General features: G+C 35.7%; 1 protein-coding gene across 1 annotated transcript in view; it reads right to left on the reverse strand.

The window, feature by feature from the left end:
- The window catches only part of adgrd1 (adhesion G protein-coupled receptor D1), a 79,953-nt gene that overhangs the window by 55,243 nt on the left and 5,925 nt on the right, over positions 1 to 18,785 (reverse strand). Inside the window, exons 5-13 of the mRNA XM_088935443.1 lie at positions 18,458 to 18,634; positions 16,580 to 16,837; positions 10,800 to 10,867; positions 9,310 to 9,465; positions 8,986 to 9,039; positions 7,727 to 7,847; positions 7,019 to 7,126; positions 3,320 to 3,395; positions 1,563 to 1,704 (exon numbers count right to left, since the gene is read on the reverse strand). Of these exons, the coding sequence (XP_088791569.1) occupies positions 1,563 to 1,704; positions 3,320 to 3,395; positions 7,019 to 7,126; positions 7,727 to 7,847; positions 8,986 to 9,039; positions 9,310 to 9,465; positions 10,800 to 10,867; positions 16,580 to 16,837; positions 18,458 to 18,634 (1,160 nt within the window). The remainder of the gene's footprint in view (positions 1 to 1,562; positions 1,705 to 3,319; positions 3,396 to 7,018; positions 7,127 to 7,726; positions 7,848 to 8,985; positions 9,040 to 9,309; positions 9,466 to 10,799; positions 10,868 to 16,579; positions 16,838 to 18,457; positions 18,635 to 18,785) is intronic.

Raw genomic sequence — 18,785 nt, forward strand, 5'->3', positions numbered from 1 at the left:
ACACAATGATCAAGTGGTACAAAATCATGGGCCTATTCTAGCAATAAACCTTTAAGAAGGATGTTCACATCAACAGTATCAAACACAACATCCAAATTAAGCAAGAACTGAAGGAACCAGAACCCAAAGTCTTTAACTGATTGTTCACAACATTAACAGAAGCTGTTGCTGAGCTATTTTTATATGTTAAAGTAACACAGACTGTAAATCAGTGACCACGACATCCTCCAAAACCTTTGCCACAAAAAGCAGATTTCATGTTGTCCATAGTTACCAGAGATATTCTGATATATTGAAGGCTTCTTCAGTAATGGTCTTATGACATACAGTACTGATTTAAGCCTGGAGATGCACAAAAACATCTGTCCACAAAACAGAATTGAACACCTCAGACACAAAACAGGTGATCGCAACAGAATGTGAATGAAACAAATATTTAGACAAAGAATCCAAATTACAACAGCTGTGCCTTATTAAATGCATTAAATCAGCAAACAAATGAAACAAGAAAATCAAAAATGGACGGGTTTTCAACTGGTTCCAAAAACATTGTCACAATACATGGAGCAATAAATGGAATATTTGAATTGTACACTTATACTTAAAACATTTCAGAAAGTCATTACACATTGTGGTTGTCCCATTAGCAACATGAGCACAAGTCAAGTAAAAAAGGGCAACCACAGGTTGTTTATTACATTTTAAAGATCTCTTGATTCTTGCTATGGGACTCCTATGAGGTCTTTGCCTAAGCCAAAAGGCTGGTTACAGATACTAAGGGGACTTTCACAGCAATCATAGGCTGGTATCCAGTTTAATGCCTCACTTAGTTTGACTGAAATTACTTTAAACAAGAAATAATCCAAAGAAATAGAATGGGCAGCCTTACCAATGTGACTAATGAGAATTCCATCCTCTAGTGGCAACACAACATTGTTTCTATTTAGAACACAGTGCTCTGTGCACCTCACATTTCTATTTAAGAGAAGCATAGTGGTTTGTACTTGAGACTCACAAAATGTACTTCAGACTCAGCATATAAATTGAATATCATAGAAGGGACAGTGGATTTTACTGTTGAGAGGCAGAATAACATGAGGACCACTACACTGACAAAATGGAATATTTATAGAGAAAAAGCAAATGGATTCTAGGACAAGATTTGATTAAGAAATTCAAAATTCTGCTAGAGGTGACTTTACATACTCTCCATGCTTATTACTGTCTTGATGAGTTAACTTGGAAGTAAACCTTTAAGCAGATAGATGAGATAACCTTGGCCTAATTGCCTCCTCATGTTCTGAGGTTTTCCTACAGTCTTGAAAGCATAAAATACAATTTACAGAATATTGACATCTGCCCAATAAATGACCTATCTTCCCCAAGAGAGACAGAAAGTACACACAGTGCTGCACTATGTCAATTACACCACAATCTAAGGAGCAGGGGGAGTGAGAGCAGATCAGCTAGATGGCAGGTTCCAGTTTGTTTTACTTGTATTTGTACAAAGAAATAGCGATGACATGTCTCAATACAGTAGCACAGAGTAAATCATATCTTACCAGTAAATGTGTAAGGACGATTTTGATGAGGGGGGATCCTGAGAGGTTGACAGACAGTGCAGGAGGGGGTTCGACCTTCAGGGAAATCAGGTAGCTGTTCACTTGGATCTGGCAATCTTTGAAATCAGCAGCCTCGTTAATTCTACATGCAACAGAAGACAAAAACGAGATGCTCAGAGCATTCTAGACATAAACATTGAAAACTTTTAATTGCTTAAAAATGCACAAAATCTGATTAAAATATTTCAACATCTAGCTAAGGTAAAGACATCTGTTGAAAGTTGACATTATCAAGCCATGTTACAACCCTCTGCTGCCAAAGAAAGCAACTGAAATTATTGGCCATTATGTAACACTACATTATGCCAGGCGCACACAACCTGACACTGGTCATGCTTTTGTTCATGTCACAATGAAGGCAAAGTCGTTCTAAAAAGATGTTGAATGCAAGTTTTTTCTGACCTCTTTATCACATTCTAAGCAAATTTACTATCTAAAATCTGTCAGCTGCCATTCCAGTTAGGCGTAAGGCACTTTGAATTAATCAAAGTTTGGCTATTAGAAGTTTAAAGCCATTACATCTTGAGTCCGAACCTGTGTGCTTCATAAAAAAAATGAACAAAGGGAAATGTTTTTAGCATGCTTAAGCGGACACTCACAAATCTTTTTATCTCTCATTTTTTATGAAAATTAACATCGTCCTTCGCCTGGGTTTTCTCCATGATTTATCGTTTTCATTTATTTGTGAGGTGCACTCAAGCTTTATTTAGCCTTACATTCTCACTTCCACACTAAATTAAACACCAGCTACTCCATTTACTAGGCACTGATGCAAAATTAAGCCAGGAGAAATCATCAAATAGCTGTAACATACAGTTATGTAACCATTTATGGAGAACAAGCAGAAAAAAGATTGCAACAATTTACTTAGTGGTCTCACACAACACTGCTCGGAAACAGGTTGCACTCAAGTAAGTGTGCGGGAAGAATAAAAAGTTAACTGTAATTGATTGGACAGCAAATTCAAAAAACAATCCTGACCAAAAGTAAAAATGCCAGAATTTCCTGTTTATTTCAGTGCTGTAGGGTTCCCATGACTATTGTTTTAAACTGCTGAAAATAGTAGAGTCGCCACAAAAGAAATGGTCCCAGTTTTTTTCTGACAACTGATTTATTTCAATTGAACTCAAGTACAATGTAATAGCTAGCAATAACTTGTGTGAAAATGTAGGCTTATTTTTCTGCTTAGTTCCCATTTCACTTCACACATTTAAGCCACATTTGGAAGCAGTGTTGTCTAATTGTCTACCTCAATCCCATTGAATAGTTCCACCCATCATGTAAAAGGTACACATACCACTCCATCAGAACTGTGACGGGCAGTACAGCAGTGAAAATGTACAAGATAGGTTTTTTTTATTTTATTATTTCCATGTAGTCTGTTCAGCAAGTTTAACCTAAAATTTAAATCAAACTGGATGCTACCATGTCACACATGTGCTGGTATTTCTGTTGCATTAAGAGGTAAATCATTGGATTAAGAATCATATTATCCTTACAACTTTTTATTAACTTAAATATCATCTTCATATATTTTTCTTTTAATCAGCTCTAGGGCATTCAGTCCTTTAGGATCTATTTTACACTGATTTTTACATCATCAAACTCAAAGTTTTTGATGTGGTAATAATGTAGTTCAACTCGAGTTAGAGAAATTATGATGAGCTGCTGCCACCTTCACCAGTGACAGAACTTACTTTGTGCTGAGTGGGTTGATTTTCTTGTAGTATCTGTGCATGGTGTGGTAGAAGAGTCCCACAATGGTCGTTTGTGCTGAGGAAGAATAAGAATAGGAAAACAGGAAAAAAATAAGAAATGAATCGGTGTATTAAAAACACATCACAGACCTGCAGCTTTCATTTTTCATTGAGCTGGTAAAATTCTGTCTCTCAGTAGAAATTAATTAGCACTTACCTGCCTGGGTTTACACTCCCCAGCTAATAAGAATCTTGTTTGCTTGTATGTGGGTGAAAGTAGACAGCAGCATGCCATGTGTCTAACTTAGCTCATAAAGTCAGAGTTCCTCAGAAATACATGCAGCCCTACTGTAAATCCTGCTCATCTGAGACAACACTGTCTTGCCTAGTCCTTTGACACCAACTGACCACAATTCAGAATTATCACATTCATTACACATAAGTTTTGTTTAAGGTAAAATTAGTTCAATAAATAGTAAAATAAAAAATACTAAAGTCATCAAATTCACTTGAAATTGAAAAAAATAACAATTTAATTGGATTAAAATATCAATCTGTAATGATTCAGCTCAAGGCCTCATCTTATCAGGAGTGTATCCTGGCATTTAGCACTTCTCATTACAGGTACAAATTGTATCCAATACAGAATAAAGAATTAACATCGTAACAAATTTATTTTATTAACCCTCAGTATATACATGCATACATACAGTATATGACTGATGTTTACACATATGCTGTATGTACAGAATCTAATCTTTTAAAGGAAACAGCAAGGTAAATCTAATATTGGTTTTATTTAAAAAAATCTTCCTTCATAGAAAGTGAAGCAATGTTTTTAAAAGCTTCATCCCTAGTATTCAAGGTCTCAATAAACCACAGCACTGTCAAATTAATCACTGACCGGTGAAAAATCTGATAAAGAAGCTTGAAGTAACTTCCTGTGTTCTGAAAGCATCCCACAATGTGAAACAATAGCAAAGGAATCTCTGCAATGCTGTCTGAAGGCTGCTGCTTGTAGCCTCAAAACAAAGCCCAGATTAATCAGATCAATAAGTGACGTTAAACAGGGGATCCCAGGGTCCTGAAAGCCCACACACCAGCTGGATTTCATATCAGCTGAGCTTAATCACCTGATTGAAGCTTTAATTGAGCTAACAAGTTGTTGGAGGATTTTTTCTTCTACCCAAAAGTTTGGGATTTTATGTTACTTGTGAAAAGCAATAGTTTAATGGCAATCTCCATCAGGTTAAAGATTTCCTACAGGTTTAATAATTATTCCTATTATTAATCCCATTAAAGCTGTAATTGTGTAACTAAGAGCTTAGCTGGAACAAATACCAGCAGGTGTGTGGACTGAAAAAATAATACAGAGGAAAAAGAGAGAACAACATTTAACATCTATGATAGCAAGACATACTTAGCACTTTCAAATTCAGTACTTCTCTGGCTGTGGACATTTCATTTATTAATCCTTGTAGAGAGGCACATCATTAGTTTAAGGCAGTGTCGCAAGCTGGATTCAAATATTCATGACAAAAATCCTTCAGTAACAATACAGGTTTTTCAAATTGATCAAGTGGCTCTAAATTTCTTAAAGCTTCAAAAAAAGTCAGTCGCCCAAGAAAGGTACGTGGATATTTTATTTTATTTTTTTATGAAAAGGCAGCTACAATGATTATGTTTTAAGTATCTCATAAGGGGTTCAGGAGCTCAGAAGGGAAAAGTAAACAGAAATTGTTCAAGTAATGTAACAAAGCCTGAACTCTGAAAGCCCCAAAGAAGTGAAAGGTGAGATGTTCTGTATTATGTCAGTGGATTTCCAACCTCGAGCACAGGTGAGGCTTCACAATGGTCTTTCTAATATAGGACCACTGCTATCGATCCCCTGAAGAGATAAACCTCTGTGACAATGTGGTTGCAGAGTAGTGAAAGAGAATGAAACATCAACATGCTCTGGGAAAAGTGAACCCTGCCCTTTTCAGTCTCATAACATACTTCGGTGGACCGGACTGAGCCTTGCTTTCAGAAGAACACCAAGGCTTCCATAGAATAATCTCCTGTATGGGTAAGGATCTCTTCAGACGGATCTACCCTTATAGTACAGACAATTTATTTTCTGCTTTACCAAAACATTTCAAACTACACATTTATAAATATAAGTATACTCACGGAAATTTACATTAAAGGTTCCCATTTTTTAATTAGGATTTAATTTAACCTGGTTTTCAAAAATGTCTTGCTGTTTTATATGCATTTGACTGAGTTATACAACCTCCACTAGGCGCCTTTAATGAGCTATGCCATGTGTCCAGGCTTGCATTAATTTTAAATAGACTTTCCTTCACGTTACACTGCCGAAAATGCCATTGTAATACAGGATTAAAGTTGTTAATTTAAATGGCACGGTAAGCACTGTTTTGTCATAAAATACAGGTGTAACGAAAGATGGGAATAGGAAGTGAAGAAGAAAAGAACAGGTTGCTGTTTCTATGAAATTTCTATGAATATAATGAAAAATCAGTTACATTTGTGTTGACAGCTCTGGGATAAGCTTTAAAATTATTAAAGGAATGCTATGTAAAAGATGATAATTTTATCATCTTACAGAAAACTGTTTTTTGCAGCCATTTTTATGTAACGGAATACAAATCTAATGCAATATTTTCTTGGACATCCTTGAAGTCTTTTCATTTCATAAATAACCCTAACGGAATGCTACTGTATAGTGAAGGACGATGCTGCTGTAAAACACAGGTGGAGGTCTACTAAGCTTTTGATTGTTAGTTTTGCTGTTACTGGCTTGAATGCTAATGAGTAGGAGATCTACTGTTTTGAATAAAAAGCTCTTTGAGAATAGTAAACATTCAGAAAGTATTAGGATATCCCCCAGGTCTTCCACTTTTACAAACAAACCTGGTGGAATGCTATAATAAAGAACAATGCTGCTGTAAAGAAAAGTGTTGCGTTGCTGGCTTGAATACTAATCAGTAGTTTTACTATTTTAGAAGGAACATCTGCAACAATGCAAAAGCACATTCTAGAGATAAGATCCAGATACTGTTGGCTTAGGTTATGTGTGTGTGTGTGTTTTCCATTACTTGAAAATTTTATATGCTGAAAAAAAGTTGGAATTTGAGAATTTCCCGGGAAAACCTGAGGCCGATTTTGGGGCCGTTTTCACAATGTTTCCACTCGCATACGTGTGCCTTGTCCGTTCGTGGGAGAAATAAACATTAATGTAAACTCGCCAGTTGTAACCCTATCTTTATATAATTTTATAATGAGCAAATGTTATACTACATGACACCTAGCAAGTACAGTAACAACAGAGAAACGTGCTCCAAAGTTCATAATCTGAAAATGGTTAAAGTTTTTTACTCCAACAAACTTCCCAAGCAAATTAGGTAAAAGTACTGCTGTTGATTTTGCATCACATTAACATTTGCATATTTTCCAACTACTGTGTCCCTGTTTCTCTTTACCACACCTACTTTCAATATTTTCAAAACACAGAAAATAAAGGATTCACCCATTTTGGGTTGGCAAAACATGATGATGGAGTGCCTATTCAAAATCTGGCAATACAACTAAATGTTAAAATGGTTAATTAAAAAATACAATTAAAGGCAAATTCACATACACTGAGATATAGAAACATGAAGGCAGGAATATTGAGGAAGGAATTCCCATACTCACAGTTGTGGGTGAAAGCTTCCCCAGGCACAGAAATATAGTTCTTTCCCTTTATGGGAAAGCGGTAATGAGACACGTTCATTTTCTGTGGGATCTTTACAAGAGAATAATCTGTCAGAATGCAAAAACAAATAAACAAATCTGTTAGTGCAGCTCAGGCTCAGCACGATGGCAATCACCACTTCATTTCTTAATATTATCAATTGTCTGGAAAGTATTTACAAGTTTGGCCGACGCGTACAGTACAGTATATAGAAAGTGAAATGTGATGTCAGTATCAAGAATACAAATTTGGTCTGTTTATTAAGGATCTTGCCTAAGACTTTTTCATTCGCTCACAAGAGATGGTTGTGCAAGAGAGAGGTCAACCTTTGAAGTGAGAACAATAAAGAAAAAAATCGAACTATTACTCTGTGAAAAACATCTAATAAAATCTAAATCTCATCTGAAACGGAGATCCTAGAGTCTACCACTTTCCCTCAGTAGGCAGTTTTTGTTTTAAACGTAGGTACAGCAACCTAAAGGGCTCTGGACTTTATTTAAAAATCTTCAAAATCCTGATATTTCAGATCCAAGGTATAACAAATAAAAAAGCAAGGTACAACTTCATTTAGTACAGAAAGAAGTAAAATCTAGGTCCATAAATAACCAATTATTGGCTTGTGTCATTAATTTCCTATAGAGGTGGGAGTGCAAAGGTTTTAAAGGTACCTGCAACTGATGAGGTCCCATCAATGGATATGACAGTCTGGGTACTGGATTCAAGGTTGTAAACCATGTGTAACATGACTTTTTCAACTGTCTCAATCAAACCACTGGCTACTGGGGTAGACTATAGTAAAAAAAAAAAGATGCATGCATAATCAGATATGTACAGAAGACAATGTAAGAAAAAAATAATTGGCATCCAGTTAAACAGTATAGAGGTATAGAAGTCAAAAGATGAGTTATTTATTTTATTTTTTATTTAGAATTTATTTAATGAGTTTTTCTAATTTAAGTTTGGACAAAGCTGAGTGTCTTGTGTATTGCTTGTGACAAAGCTTGTATAAAGATGCTCTCTATGAAAACAAGGAAATTCTTTGAATGTTCCTATGTGCCACTTTGTCCTGAAGAACAGCAGTCATTTTCACAAAGTGAGAAGGTAACACATAATTTGACATTTTAAAGAATTATCCATTAAGATCACAAGATGGGAAGATTGATACAGGAACCCTACACCTGTTAAATTAAACCCTACATGTTAAACCCTACACATTTGGAAACTCTAAAAATGATATATTACATAATAAAAAATGGAAAACTAAATATATGCAGTGTTTTTTCCCCACAATTAGTATATTTACTAGTATATATACTAATTTAGCACTTTATACATCTCAGTCACAGAAAGAGCAAAATGATCATTTCTGATCATTATCTGATATTGTATATGGCATTGCTGATTTCCTCCTTTAGCACCTTTTTGCAGAGTTTAACAAAATACATTTACATCTGTACACCCTGAATATGTTTTATATATCTCTTATAATAGGCAATACTTCATATGCTTAATATAGCTTTTATAAGAGACCTGAGACCAGAGGAATTTACAGCGGGTAAATCTGATATTTAGTGCGTTCTGGTCTGCGTTAGGTTCTATGTAAATCTGATACTCAGTGCCTTCTAGTCTACTTTAGATTCTGTGTAATTTGCTGGAATGTATTCAAGTATTAAAACATCTGGTTTACAATTTCTTTGTGTAATAAGAACTAAGCTTGGCTATGGTGCTGCTCACATACAAACCACAACCTCTTTAAAACATTTTTTTGTTGTCTAAGAAGCCCATATTTATCTGTTTACTCTGTGTTGAGGTTTGAGATTAGGTTTTCCATGCTTTGAGCAAAGTTTACCATTGGGATATGCACTTAAATAGAACAATCTTGTTTAATTTCATGTAATATTAACCACAGTGAAATATTGCAGCTAACCTCATCAGGCCACCCAGGTAAGGAAAGTACCTCTTCAACAGTCTTTAAAAATGCCTGATAAAGAAAAAAGGGAGTTCAGCGTTTAGGCTTTCATGGTTTCTGCATCTGCATTACATTGGCGATATCTCAAAAAAGCTGCCATAACAATCCAAAACTATATTATTTTACTAAAATAAATCACTTCAAACAGCTTCCTGTGACAACAATACCTAATCTTGCATGCTATAATTCCTAACGTAAAAAATTATTTAATAAAGGAAAAGATGTTTACAATGTTAATGCTGACTTTATTTTGAAAAAAACAACAGGAAAAGATTGAGATACCTCAGTCAGGTTGGAGGCAGTGTTTTCGGGAATAGTCTTGTTGGGAAGGTTAATGGAAACATTTTCCAGAAAGCCAAGCATTTGTACCGGATAGTGAAAGTTCTGGGCCTTGTTTGTCAGGTTTGTTATTATTGGATGGTAAGCATCAGTAGAGACCTATCACATAAGGGAACATGGACACATACTGACATTCAGGCTGTACAGGAGACAACATATTGACATACCACTTGTACATGAACATCCACCACATTTCAGACATTGTTTTTCTTGATAACGTCATGTCTCATCATGTACTATTACACCAGGAAAGTTTCACAACATCACCTCTGCTTCCATTTACTCAGTATGTGTTCAGTTCTTCTTTAATTTGGGCTATCAACCTGTAGGACTTCTACAATAAATAAACAGCATGATTGAAAGACACCATGCAGAAAACATCTCCATGGACAAGGTCGTTAAAACACCAGAAGATCAATGACTGGGCCACTCATCAGCTGTGGCCAGCAGGACAGGACAGTCCTGCCTGGACTTTAATTTGAGATCCTCAGCTATATCTCTAAAATCCAACTACACCATCTGCTTATGTGTTTTTACAAAACTGACTGCTTAATACCACATTTGTGATAGAGTACATCATGAAAAATATTTAAAAACAATTACAAGCCTGCAGAGACCCATATTTTTTAAACATGCTCAGAAATAAAACCTAATAGGAGGTGAAGTAAAACTACAATAAACAGAAGTAACTGTTTTTTATTAATCAAAAGCTTCTTTTAGAAATTGGTGTTTTACAGCTCAGTGCTCCCAGGTTTTGTGCTATTTAAAAGCTTGCTAAATGAGTGTTGCAACTTCATTGTTGGGTTTGGACAGGAGGTAGAATAAACAGTATTTAGTATTTGCATGATAAGACTGAGTTAGCAATTTTGCTTTGTTTCTCTTTATCGTCTTCATTTATAAGTATAATCAACGTACAGTATATGAAAACATCTTTACAAAGAGAATAAACTCTCATTCCATTGACCTATGATTCATTGACAGACAAACAAACAAACTGACACATTTAGGAGTCTCTATATTTTACATTAATAAACATATCCAAATTGATATACATTTCCAACATAATATAATTATATATCCAAAATAAAAGTTTTTGTGATTTGACATACAGTACAGTATGTAGGTTATACTGTATATCAGCTTTTATTTTCCTGATCATTCCTTATCTCAACATCTCATATCATCCATCATATTTATTGCTTTTCCTTGTAATAAAGTTTTATTTACTGACCGTTTATGGCCTTAAAGGTATTCTTTGGTGCAGTTAACAAGAAAAGGCTGAGTGCCTAAATAACATTTCGTTAAATGAGTTGAAAGATGTGACATTTGCAGTGAGGTAAGCATTCAGAGGAAACAGGAAGTTATTAAAGAAATGAGGACTGAGAGTTGCAGTCCCCAATACATTCATTTCTCAAATCATCTTTGAAACTCACCATGGGAGGTACTGTAGCGCTGGCTGAGTTTGGGACAAAGGGTGTTGTAGGCATCAAAACTGGCTGCCCTGAAGGAAAAATAAGGAAATATGCTCGTTAAAGATAACAGCAAGATGGCAAACATGGTGCTAAGATCCCATCCAGAACCTTCTCTAACGTGGAAATTTTGCTTTGCAAGTGATGTGGACATGGAAGGTCATTGGAACTCAATAGGCTTTTGTGCGGCCGTCTTTTTAAACTCAAGTCACACATGCTGTGAGTAATTCGTAAATTTTGTATGGACTCCTGCGATCTTTTGGACAAACATTCAAGCATTTTTACAAGCTTGAAGGTCAAAGGGTACAGATGGTACATTTCATAAAAACAATTAGGCTGGCTGCTGCCAACACTATGAGGTTCATTCAATTAAAATGTTACTCCTGAGCGCCATCTTTACGTTCAGGTCCAAAAGGAGGAAAAATGCTTTGGCCACAAGCTTTTGATATTTAGATATAGCACTGCACAAATTAATTTAAGGTTTTAAAGTTAACATCAAACTAACATTAGAAAACAAAGGTGGAGTTAATTTCATGTGTTTATGCACACTAGATGATAATCAAGGAGATAAATACACCGATAATAAATATTTGTGTATGTCATTTATGGTTTTCCTTTAATTTAGAACTTTACCTTTTGGGGGATTGTTGTAGCACATCTAACAAGGAAGCCCATTCTCTACGTTTGATAGATTAAAACATAATTTGTATTAAAAGTCAAGATCTGGGTAATGTTATATACCTTTTGTGTACAGTTCCTTGCATTTAAAGACAAACATGGAATAGCCCCTAAATTAGAGAAAATAATAATGTGTGCAATATTGTTATTGGGTGCACAAGGCAACCAGCCTTGAACACAAACCACAAAATTGTACTTTTGAGAGATATATTCCTAGGCATGTGGTGAGTAAACAGTAGTGTTTAAAAGCTCTCAAAGGACAGAAAACAGACCTCTCTTTTCACGATTTCTTTGCTAACACAATTGCACAATTGCCTGGGGGCAGGAGGGCTGCAATTTACAAGCTGTACTTGTTTGTGATATAACAATGTGCAGAACAAATCAGACAACCTCAGCACACAGCAATAAAAAACTCCAATCACATTGTAATTTTAAGTATTTGTTTTTACTTTTCATTCCTTTTAGTTGCATTTAGTTGCAAAATGCCTCTGAAGAACCAGTCCTTAGAAAGGCATGTCTCATCTCCTAGGCAGGAAGCTGAACTTGGATCTACACATAACCTTATAAGATCATGCACAACACAACATTCTTACATTACCCTTTATCTTTGGCTTCATCTAAGCATTAGATTGCATTATCTCATGCTATTGTTTTGACTTTGCAGAACGGGACCTGCTGTAATGAAGACAAACTCCAGTTGACAATAAAAATTATAAACCTACATAACAATAGGCTTTTTCATATAAATATGACTGAGATGAAAGCAAGGAATGGAGGATAGTTTACTGTAAGATCTTGCTTGCAATTCCTGTTCAGCTCTCCTTTCCTTTTAAAGCTCTTGACTAAGCAAATGTGTATACAAGATGACTGTGTCTTAAAGATGATCAAATTAATAACTAATTTTAAAAATCTGCAATCGTGTTTATTTGCACCATTCCCTTTTTTATGACTAGCCATATAATCGTGGAGAAAATTTCATTCCAAACAGTTTCAAACAGACATTTCAAACAATGTTATTTGCTGACTTGTAATACTCAAGTTTAAATAATTAGACTACTCTCATTTACCAGTATGTTATCTAGTAAGTTAGTGTGGTATTATCGGTACTGACGTTTGCTGAATGCTGATCATCTTAGCAAGTAATAGCAAATATTCAACGCTGATTTCAGAAAGAGAGTGCCAATGCTCCACAGATTTCTAACCGAACTTAATCAGTGGTGTACAGTTTCAAGAGACAAGTCAATAAGTTTGTATTTAACAGTATTTATGTCTAATTTTCTGTCTCAATTTACATATTTTCATCTCATTTTTTAATTTGCACCATCCTGGAAGAACAGTCGGATACATGGGACAGTACACAGACTTCTGTGCTCCAAAAATCTGCGTACCTCCTTTAACATATAAAACAGAACCAAACATATGGCAGCCGGCTATGTTTAGGAGTGTTTATATCCCAAGTGCCAGGATACAGTTTCTACTAGTGATTATTCCCAGCCTCATTGAAGCACATTAATGCTTAGGGCTGTTTAAAATGTCATCAAACAATCATTCTAATCACATTTCACCCCAGTGTAAGTGATGTAATAATTCTTTTCTTTGTTATACTGTATATAGGCTAATATATTTATTTATATGTGTGTGTTAAGGCAGCCATACAAGAAAGGATATCGTACTGTAAATACATTTCCCAAGCAAACATAATGCAAATAACCAGATGCTATATCAAATAAATCTTTTTCATTGTACCCATGTAAATACATTGTCATCTAATGTTTAAAGCTTTAGCTATTACGTTTAAATGAAACTGACCTGAAAAGCAAGATTATCAGCAGGATTCATATGTGAAAGCAGCTTTGCTTTTGCTGCTGGAACCTTTTTATGACAGCCTTACGACAGCCAATTTGAAGTAATGGTTTAAACAGTTTCATGCGTGCTTAAACGAAGTCCTGCGCTGCCCAGTAGGCTTGCCATCACTTCCATTCAAAGTAGAACTGAGCATGCTTGTGGAAACAACGGATCATGTTGGAAACTACAGAGTGACTAATAGAGTGACTTTAGAAGTGGCCGCTTCTAAATATGCGCAGGAGCCGGCCGTTGCAACCAATGAAACACAACTTTACATTTTAGAAATAACAAATTCAAAGTTACAGAAATGTAGAACTGTTCTGTAGCCAGAACAGTAATTTAACCGAGGTGAATATAGTGCTGTGCTCCCAAGTGGGCCACCCAGAAAAGGACCCTGTCCAAAATGACAGCTGAGCCCTATAGTTGTGACAGTACTGCTTGTAATCTAGTCTGTGCCATTAACACATATGACTGGGATCCCCCCTATACAAGCAGCCCTATACAACAAGTTGAGGACCAGCAATCTCACTGGCTTTCCATGCAGATAAGATAAGATCACTTTATTAGCCATATACAATTTCTTGCATTAGGAATTGGTCTTTTTTTCATACCCCAGCTTGTTCTCCATGAGACACACAGGCACGGAGAGAGAAGCTTGGGGTCAGAGCACAGGGTCAGCCATTTATACAGCACCCCTGGAGCAGCTGGGGTTAATGGCCTTGCTCACGGGCCCAACGGAGTAGGATTCCTGTGCCAGCCGCGGGATTTGAACCGGCAACCTTCCAGCCACAGGCGCAGGTACAGATCCTTAGCCACGAGCCACCACTCTGCCCCAATGCACACTACCCCCAGATGCACAAATGACCCATCTGGTTTTCCATGCACCTGTAATTTAGCAATGTGACCTGCTTTAACTTCAGAGCTCGAAGGCTTTCACTGTCACTGCGATCTGGCAGGGTGAATAAGAGATGAATTATCTGTATGTCTAGAGGAAGCATGCATAATCTTCATCTTAATGCCACAAATCTGAAGGTGGCTACAGTAAAGCTAGTGTTTCATATATGCAGAGAAACATAATAATCTGTAGTTCTATTTTTTGAGGAAATTATACTTCTCATTCATACTGAAAAACTTTCAGATTTCTTCGATTTTTAATTTCATCTCAACAAGTGAAGAGAGCCAGTCTGCTCTGACATCCTAATAAGAATCTTTTCAATCTACTGACAAGGTTAAGACTGGGCACAGGAAAAGAGACCTATGATTCAAGGCTTCAAATAAAAAACCTGAACATGACCCAAAATAAAATTAGTAAAATACACTGTGAGTGTAGCCATTATTATGAAAAAACCATTAATGTAAAAAGTGCTCTCCAGTGTCAATATACTGTATCAAGCCTAAGAGACATTTTGAAATGTATGAGTTCATATGTTCCAAATGTAAATAGAATACTTCGCTACTTCATTAACAACTTCATTGTTACTGCTTACCATAGAAGGCTATAAAATAGAGTTAAATGCTTTAAACTTCATCTTATTTTATAAAAAGCATTTTGCTTTATGTTTTGTTAAGCTTTCTAAAAGCTTTTGTGTTCTGTTTCTATAAACACAACTACTATTTACATCAAATTATCTTTCCAGATTTTTATTGATGTTATGACAGCTTTCTATAACACTTTAGCAAAAACAGTTCTTGGCAACAACATTAGAAAAATGAGATTTTTAGATCGTTTCCTTGAAAACACAAAGGCCTTTCCTAATGTCCACTTCTGCTAAACAGATTATTTTTGTTTAAATAGAAACTTGGTCAGCAAGACTGAATACTTTTCATACTACTTTGCTACTAATACTGACATCCAAAAAGAAAGCAATTGCTGTCAATTTAATTACTACCATTTATATTAACATCTACCAAGAAAAGGTTACTTCAGTCCTGTCTGTTTCAATTACTCACTTAGTAGACCATTTGGTTTTGACCTTTAATTCTAGTACATTGCTTTCAATTATAAACTATGTCTGAAAGATGATTTGAACGTATTTACTTGGGTATACAACATTATTTCCAAATACTGAATATTGTTAGGAAACAATACTTCCAAATACTCCAGGAAGTTTGTTTTTCAGTTTTAGCAGTTTTTATGCATTACTAGAAGTGAGTAGACAGGCTATGTCAGCAATTTAAACACCACATTATTACAATGTAAAACATTTAACAAAACTTAATACAAACGTTTTGTTAAATGTTTTAAGATGTTGTTATATTGGTGATATTTTTGCAAATTATTTAAAAGTTACAAAAACCATGCTGAACACTGCAGGAGCTTGGTGGTAATGTTACATTTTGGTTGTGACAAAAATATAACAAAAAAGTTTTGGCAACATCAACTGGTATAGATAAATTTGTGCTTCATGTTAAGTTGTACTTTTGTACTTTTCTATATTGCTGCAACATTATTTGGTTAACTGGGTTAAAAACCAACATTTCCTTTGCAACTGTTCTTCTTTTTTCAGTTTATGTTTCTAAAACAAATTCAGTTTGAATACTTTTAAACCATTAATAGTATGAAGTCATAACATGACAGAACCCATTTATTCTCACTTCCTGGCAGAAATGTGTCACAGAAGGATATCTACTTCATTAAAGTCGTTGTACATAATAATATCCAATATTGTCAATGTCTTAAATGGCAAAGAACCAAATTATGCAGTATAGTTTACTTTTTTGATTTTTGAAAACTGTTATACATGGAATTTGCCTTTGCCTGGTCTGTGAAGTTTCACAAACTCCTGGTATGGAAGGATGCAGAAATGGAAATGGCAATCCATAACTTGGAAAAGGTCTTCAAAGTCTACATGACAAGTTAGTTCAAATTACACTGCTGACATCACAGCACATGCTTCACCTTCAATAAAATAAAAGAAATAAACACAGACACTCATTTTTTTCTGATTGGCTTTCAGTAATTTAACTTTATCCATTATTTCCTTCTTTGATATACAGCATGTGCTACTTAACCCAGGAATGCAGTCGGTCTTCAGGAGGAAATTAAGGTCTGACTAGTTCCTTACTGGAATGTGGGTACCCATAAAACTGAAGCGAAAAACATGTAATGAAAAGACGACAAAACTTCACCCAGAGCAAAAATAAACAGCTGAAAAATGCCGTTGCCATACCTGAAAAGGATTCTACTAACCATTTTGCCCTCTTTGTATAAGGAGCCTTACCTGTGGCAGCCATGTAATACAGTCTGATTTCTTCAGGAGTTAGGGCTCTTTCCCAGATCACAAACTCATCAAATGCCCCCGTCACATAATGCCTATAGGATTGGCCGTTGCCTGTTCCAATGACCACTTCCTCTTGAGGATCTCCATAGTTGTTGGATATGCTACCCCTTGGGTCACTGACATTAAATGTTCCATTGATATAAACCTTTAGGCCACTGTCCAGGGTCCACGTGAATAGTATGTTTATCCAGTACAGCCCTAAGAAAACAATGACAGATGTGACATCTCTAATGGACATCTGAAAGTACAAGATAATGTTCGTCACTAGTGCTGCTGCAAAAAACACTATTCCATTCTTGAATGAGTGAGCTCTCAGTTAGCTGCTCACCCAGTGACCTGAAACTCCTTTTAAATTATTTTTTCTTTGCTGTGATCATGTAGCATGTCAAACACATCTAAATACTGGTTTGCTACAATTGATGTCATTATCAAATCTGAAACACAGAGCACAAGGAGGTTTATTGACTTGCTCATTGTAACACAAAAAGAGAAGGTGGCAGATTAAGCTTTTAGGCAAGAACTTCCTGATAAAAGGTTACATTAACTACATGTAAAATTAGCTACCTTATTATATGCACATTTTTTGGTTTTCTTTCCTTAATGACAACTGCAGATCTTTACCTTTATTTTTTTTTTGCATGTGATGTCTAAGATGCAGTTAATTCTTTGCAGATGTAGAATGTTTAAAATCTGGTTTTGACTTAAGCTGGTCCTTATCTTTCCACAAACTCCAAAAAAATACAAATAAGTACACCAATAACAGAAATAAAACTCAACAGAGGTGGCCAGACCATAAGATGCTTCTTTTGTTGTTTTAACCTCTCAGAATCAATGAAAATAATGAATTTATGAAATGATAATTCATTGTCTTTAGGCTTACGTCACTGGAGAAAATGACCTTCCCTGCAGCAACTTCCTGCTCCTACTCCAGCAGATAATAACACACAATATATTTAAGTGATCCCAGATTTAATGCTGAATTACAAACCATATGTCCTCCTTTAATGACCCGGTGGTATAGCCTTTCAAAGTCATTTTGAAGTGATGCAAGCATGACACCATTGCACTTTCAAATCATTCATAGGATAAAGGGTTTCCAAACATTACTAAAATGGGTTTATACCTTACCCATAATATTTTGATCTGTTTAGGGAATTTGTTATTCATTTTTAAGTGTTGGAGTAAACTAAAGAAACTAGAAAGATATGAATTTGATGGGTTTCTTGAGTGCTTCTTCTGCTTTATGTTTCAGTACTTGTGTATGTGATCCTCAACCCTCAAGCTATCTGATAAATATGAAAGAACAGACATGTTTCAGTGAAATACCAGCCACTGGAAATGGAACAAAGCCAGTTCCAACATTTCAGTGCCAGTTGATAATAACCTCTCAGGAATGCCAGCCCAGGACAGAGAAAGAGAAAAAGTAGAAATCAACTTCGCATCATGATAGCAGAAGCTTCAAAATTTTGGAGGTGGCAGAGACTACTGTGAATACAGAGCACAATATATTTAGCTTTTAAAGATATGAAAATGTCAATGAACTCTTAAATTCTACCAAAGCTTTTCTACCAAAACCAAAACGTTCCTGCTTCAGAGATGCCAAGGTAGCCAGACAAATTGAAATCGTTCAGCTGTATCTGTATCTTGAGTGCAGAAATCAATCCAGCTGACGGCTGAAACACAATTTGCTTGATTTATTAATTCAATTATGTTGGAAGGGAGCCAGGTTTCTGTGTACAAAATCAAAGTTAGTTTAACACCTTTCTTATAAATTCAAATTTTCTTGAAAAATAAGGTAGGCCTTTGTCAAAGTCTTACCTGGGAGGCTGATGTCTGCTCTCCATCTGCGAGAGTTTTCACGGGTGTAGAATTCGACATAGCCCACGTGGGCATTCACACAGACTAAAAAGCCACTAGAAATCACCTTTCCTCCTGAGGAACTTGCAACACGGGACTGAGTTTCATGGTTCTTCCAGAAAAAGGAGAATGTGACTCCTAAAGATGAAAACAGGAAAGTTAGTAATGCACTGTACTGCAGGTGGTACACCTTTTCTTTGGATGTTCAAACATAAAATGTATTACAAGTGCAGCATTTGTGTTCATATAAGCAATGCATTGGGCAAGTCCCCAGGGCCCTATCCATGTA

The sequence above is a fragment of the Atractosteus spatula genome, chromosome 17, assembly GCF_055471065.1.
Source record: "Atractosteus spatula isolate fAtrSpa1 chromosome 17, fAtrSpa1.hap1, whole genome shotgun sequence".
In the NCBI taxonomy this organism is placed as follows: domain Eukaryota; kingdom Metazoa; phylum Chordata; class Actinopteri; order Semionotiformes; family Lepisosteidae; genus Atractosteus; species Atractosteus spatula.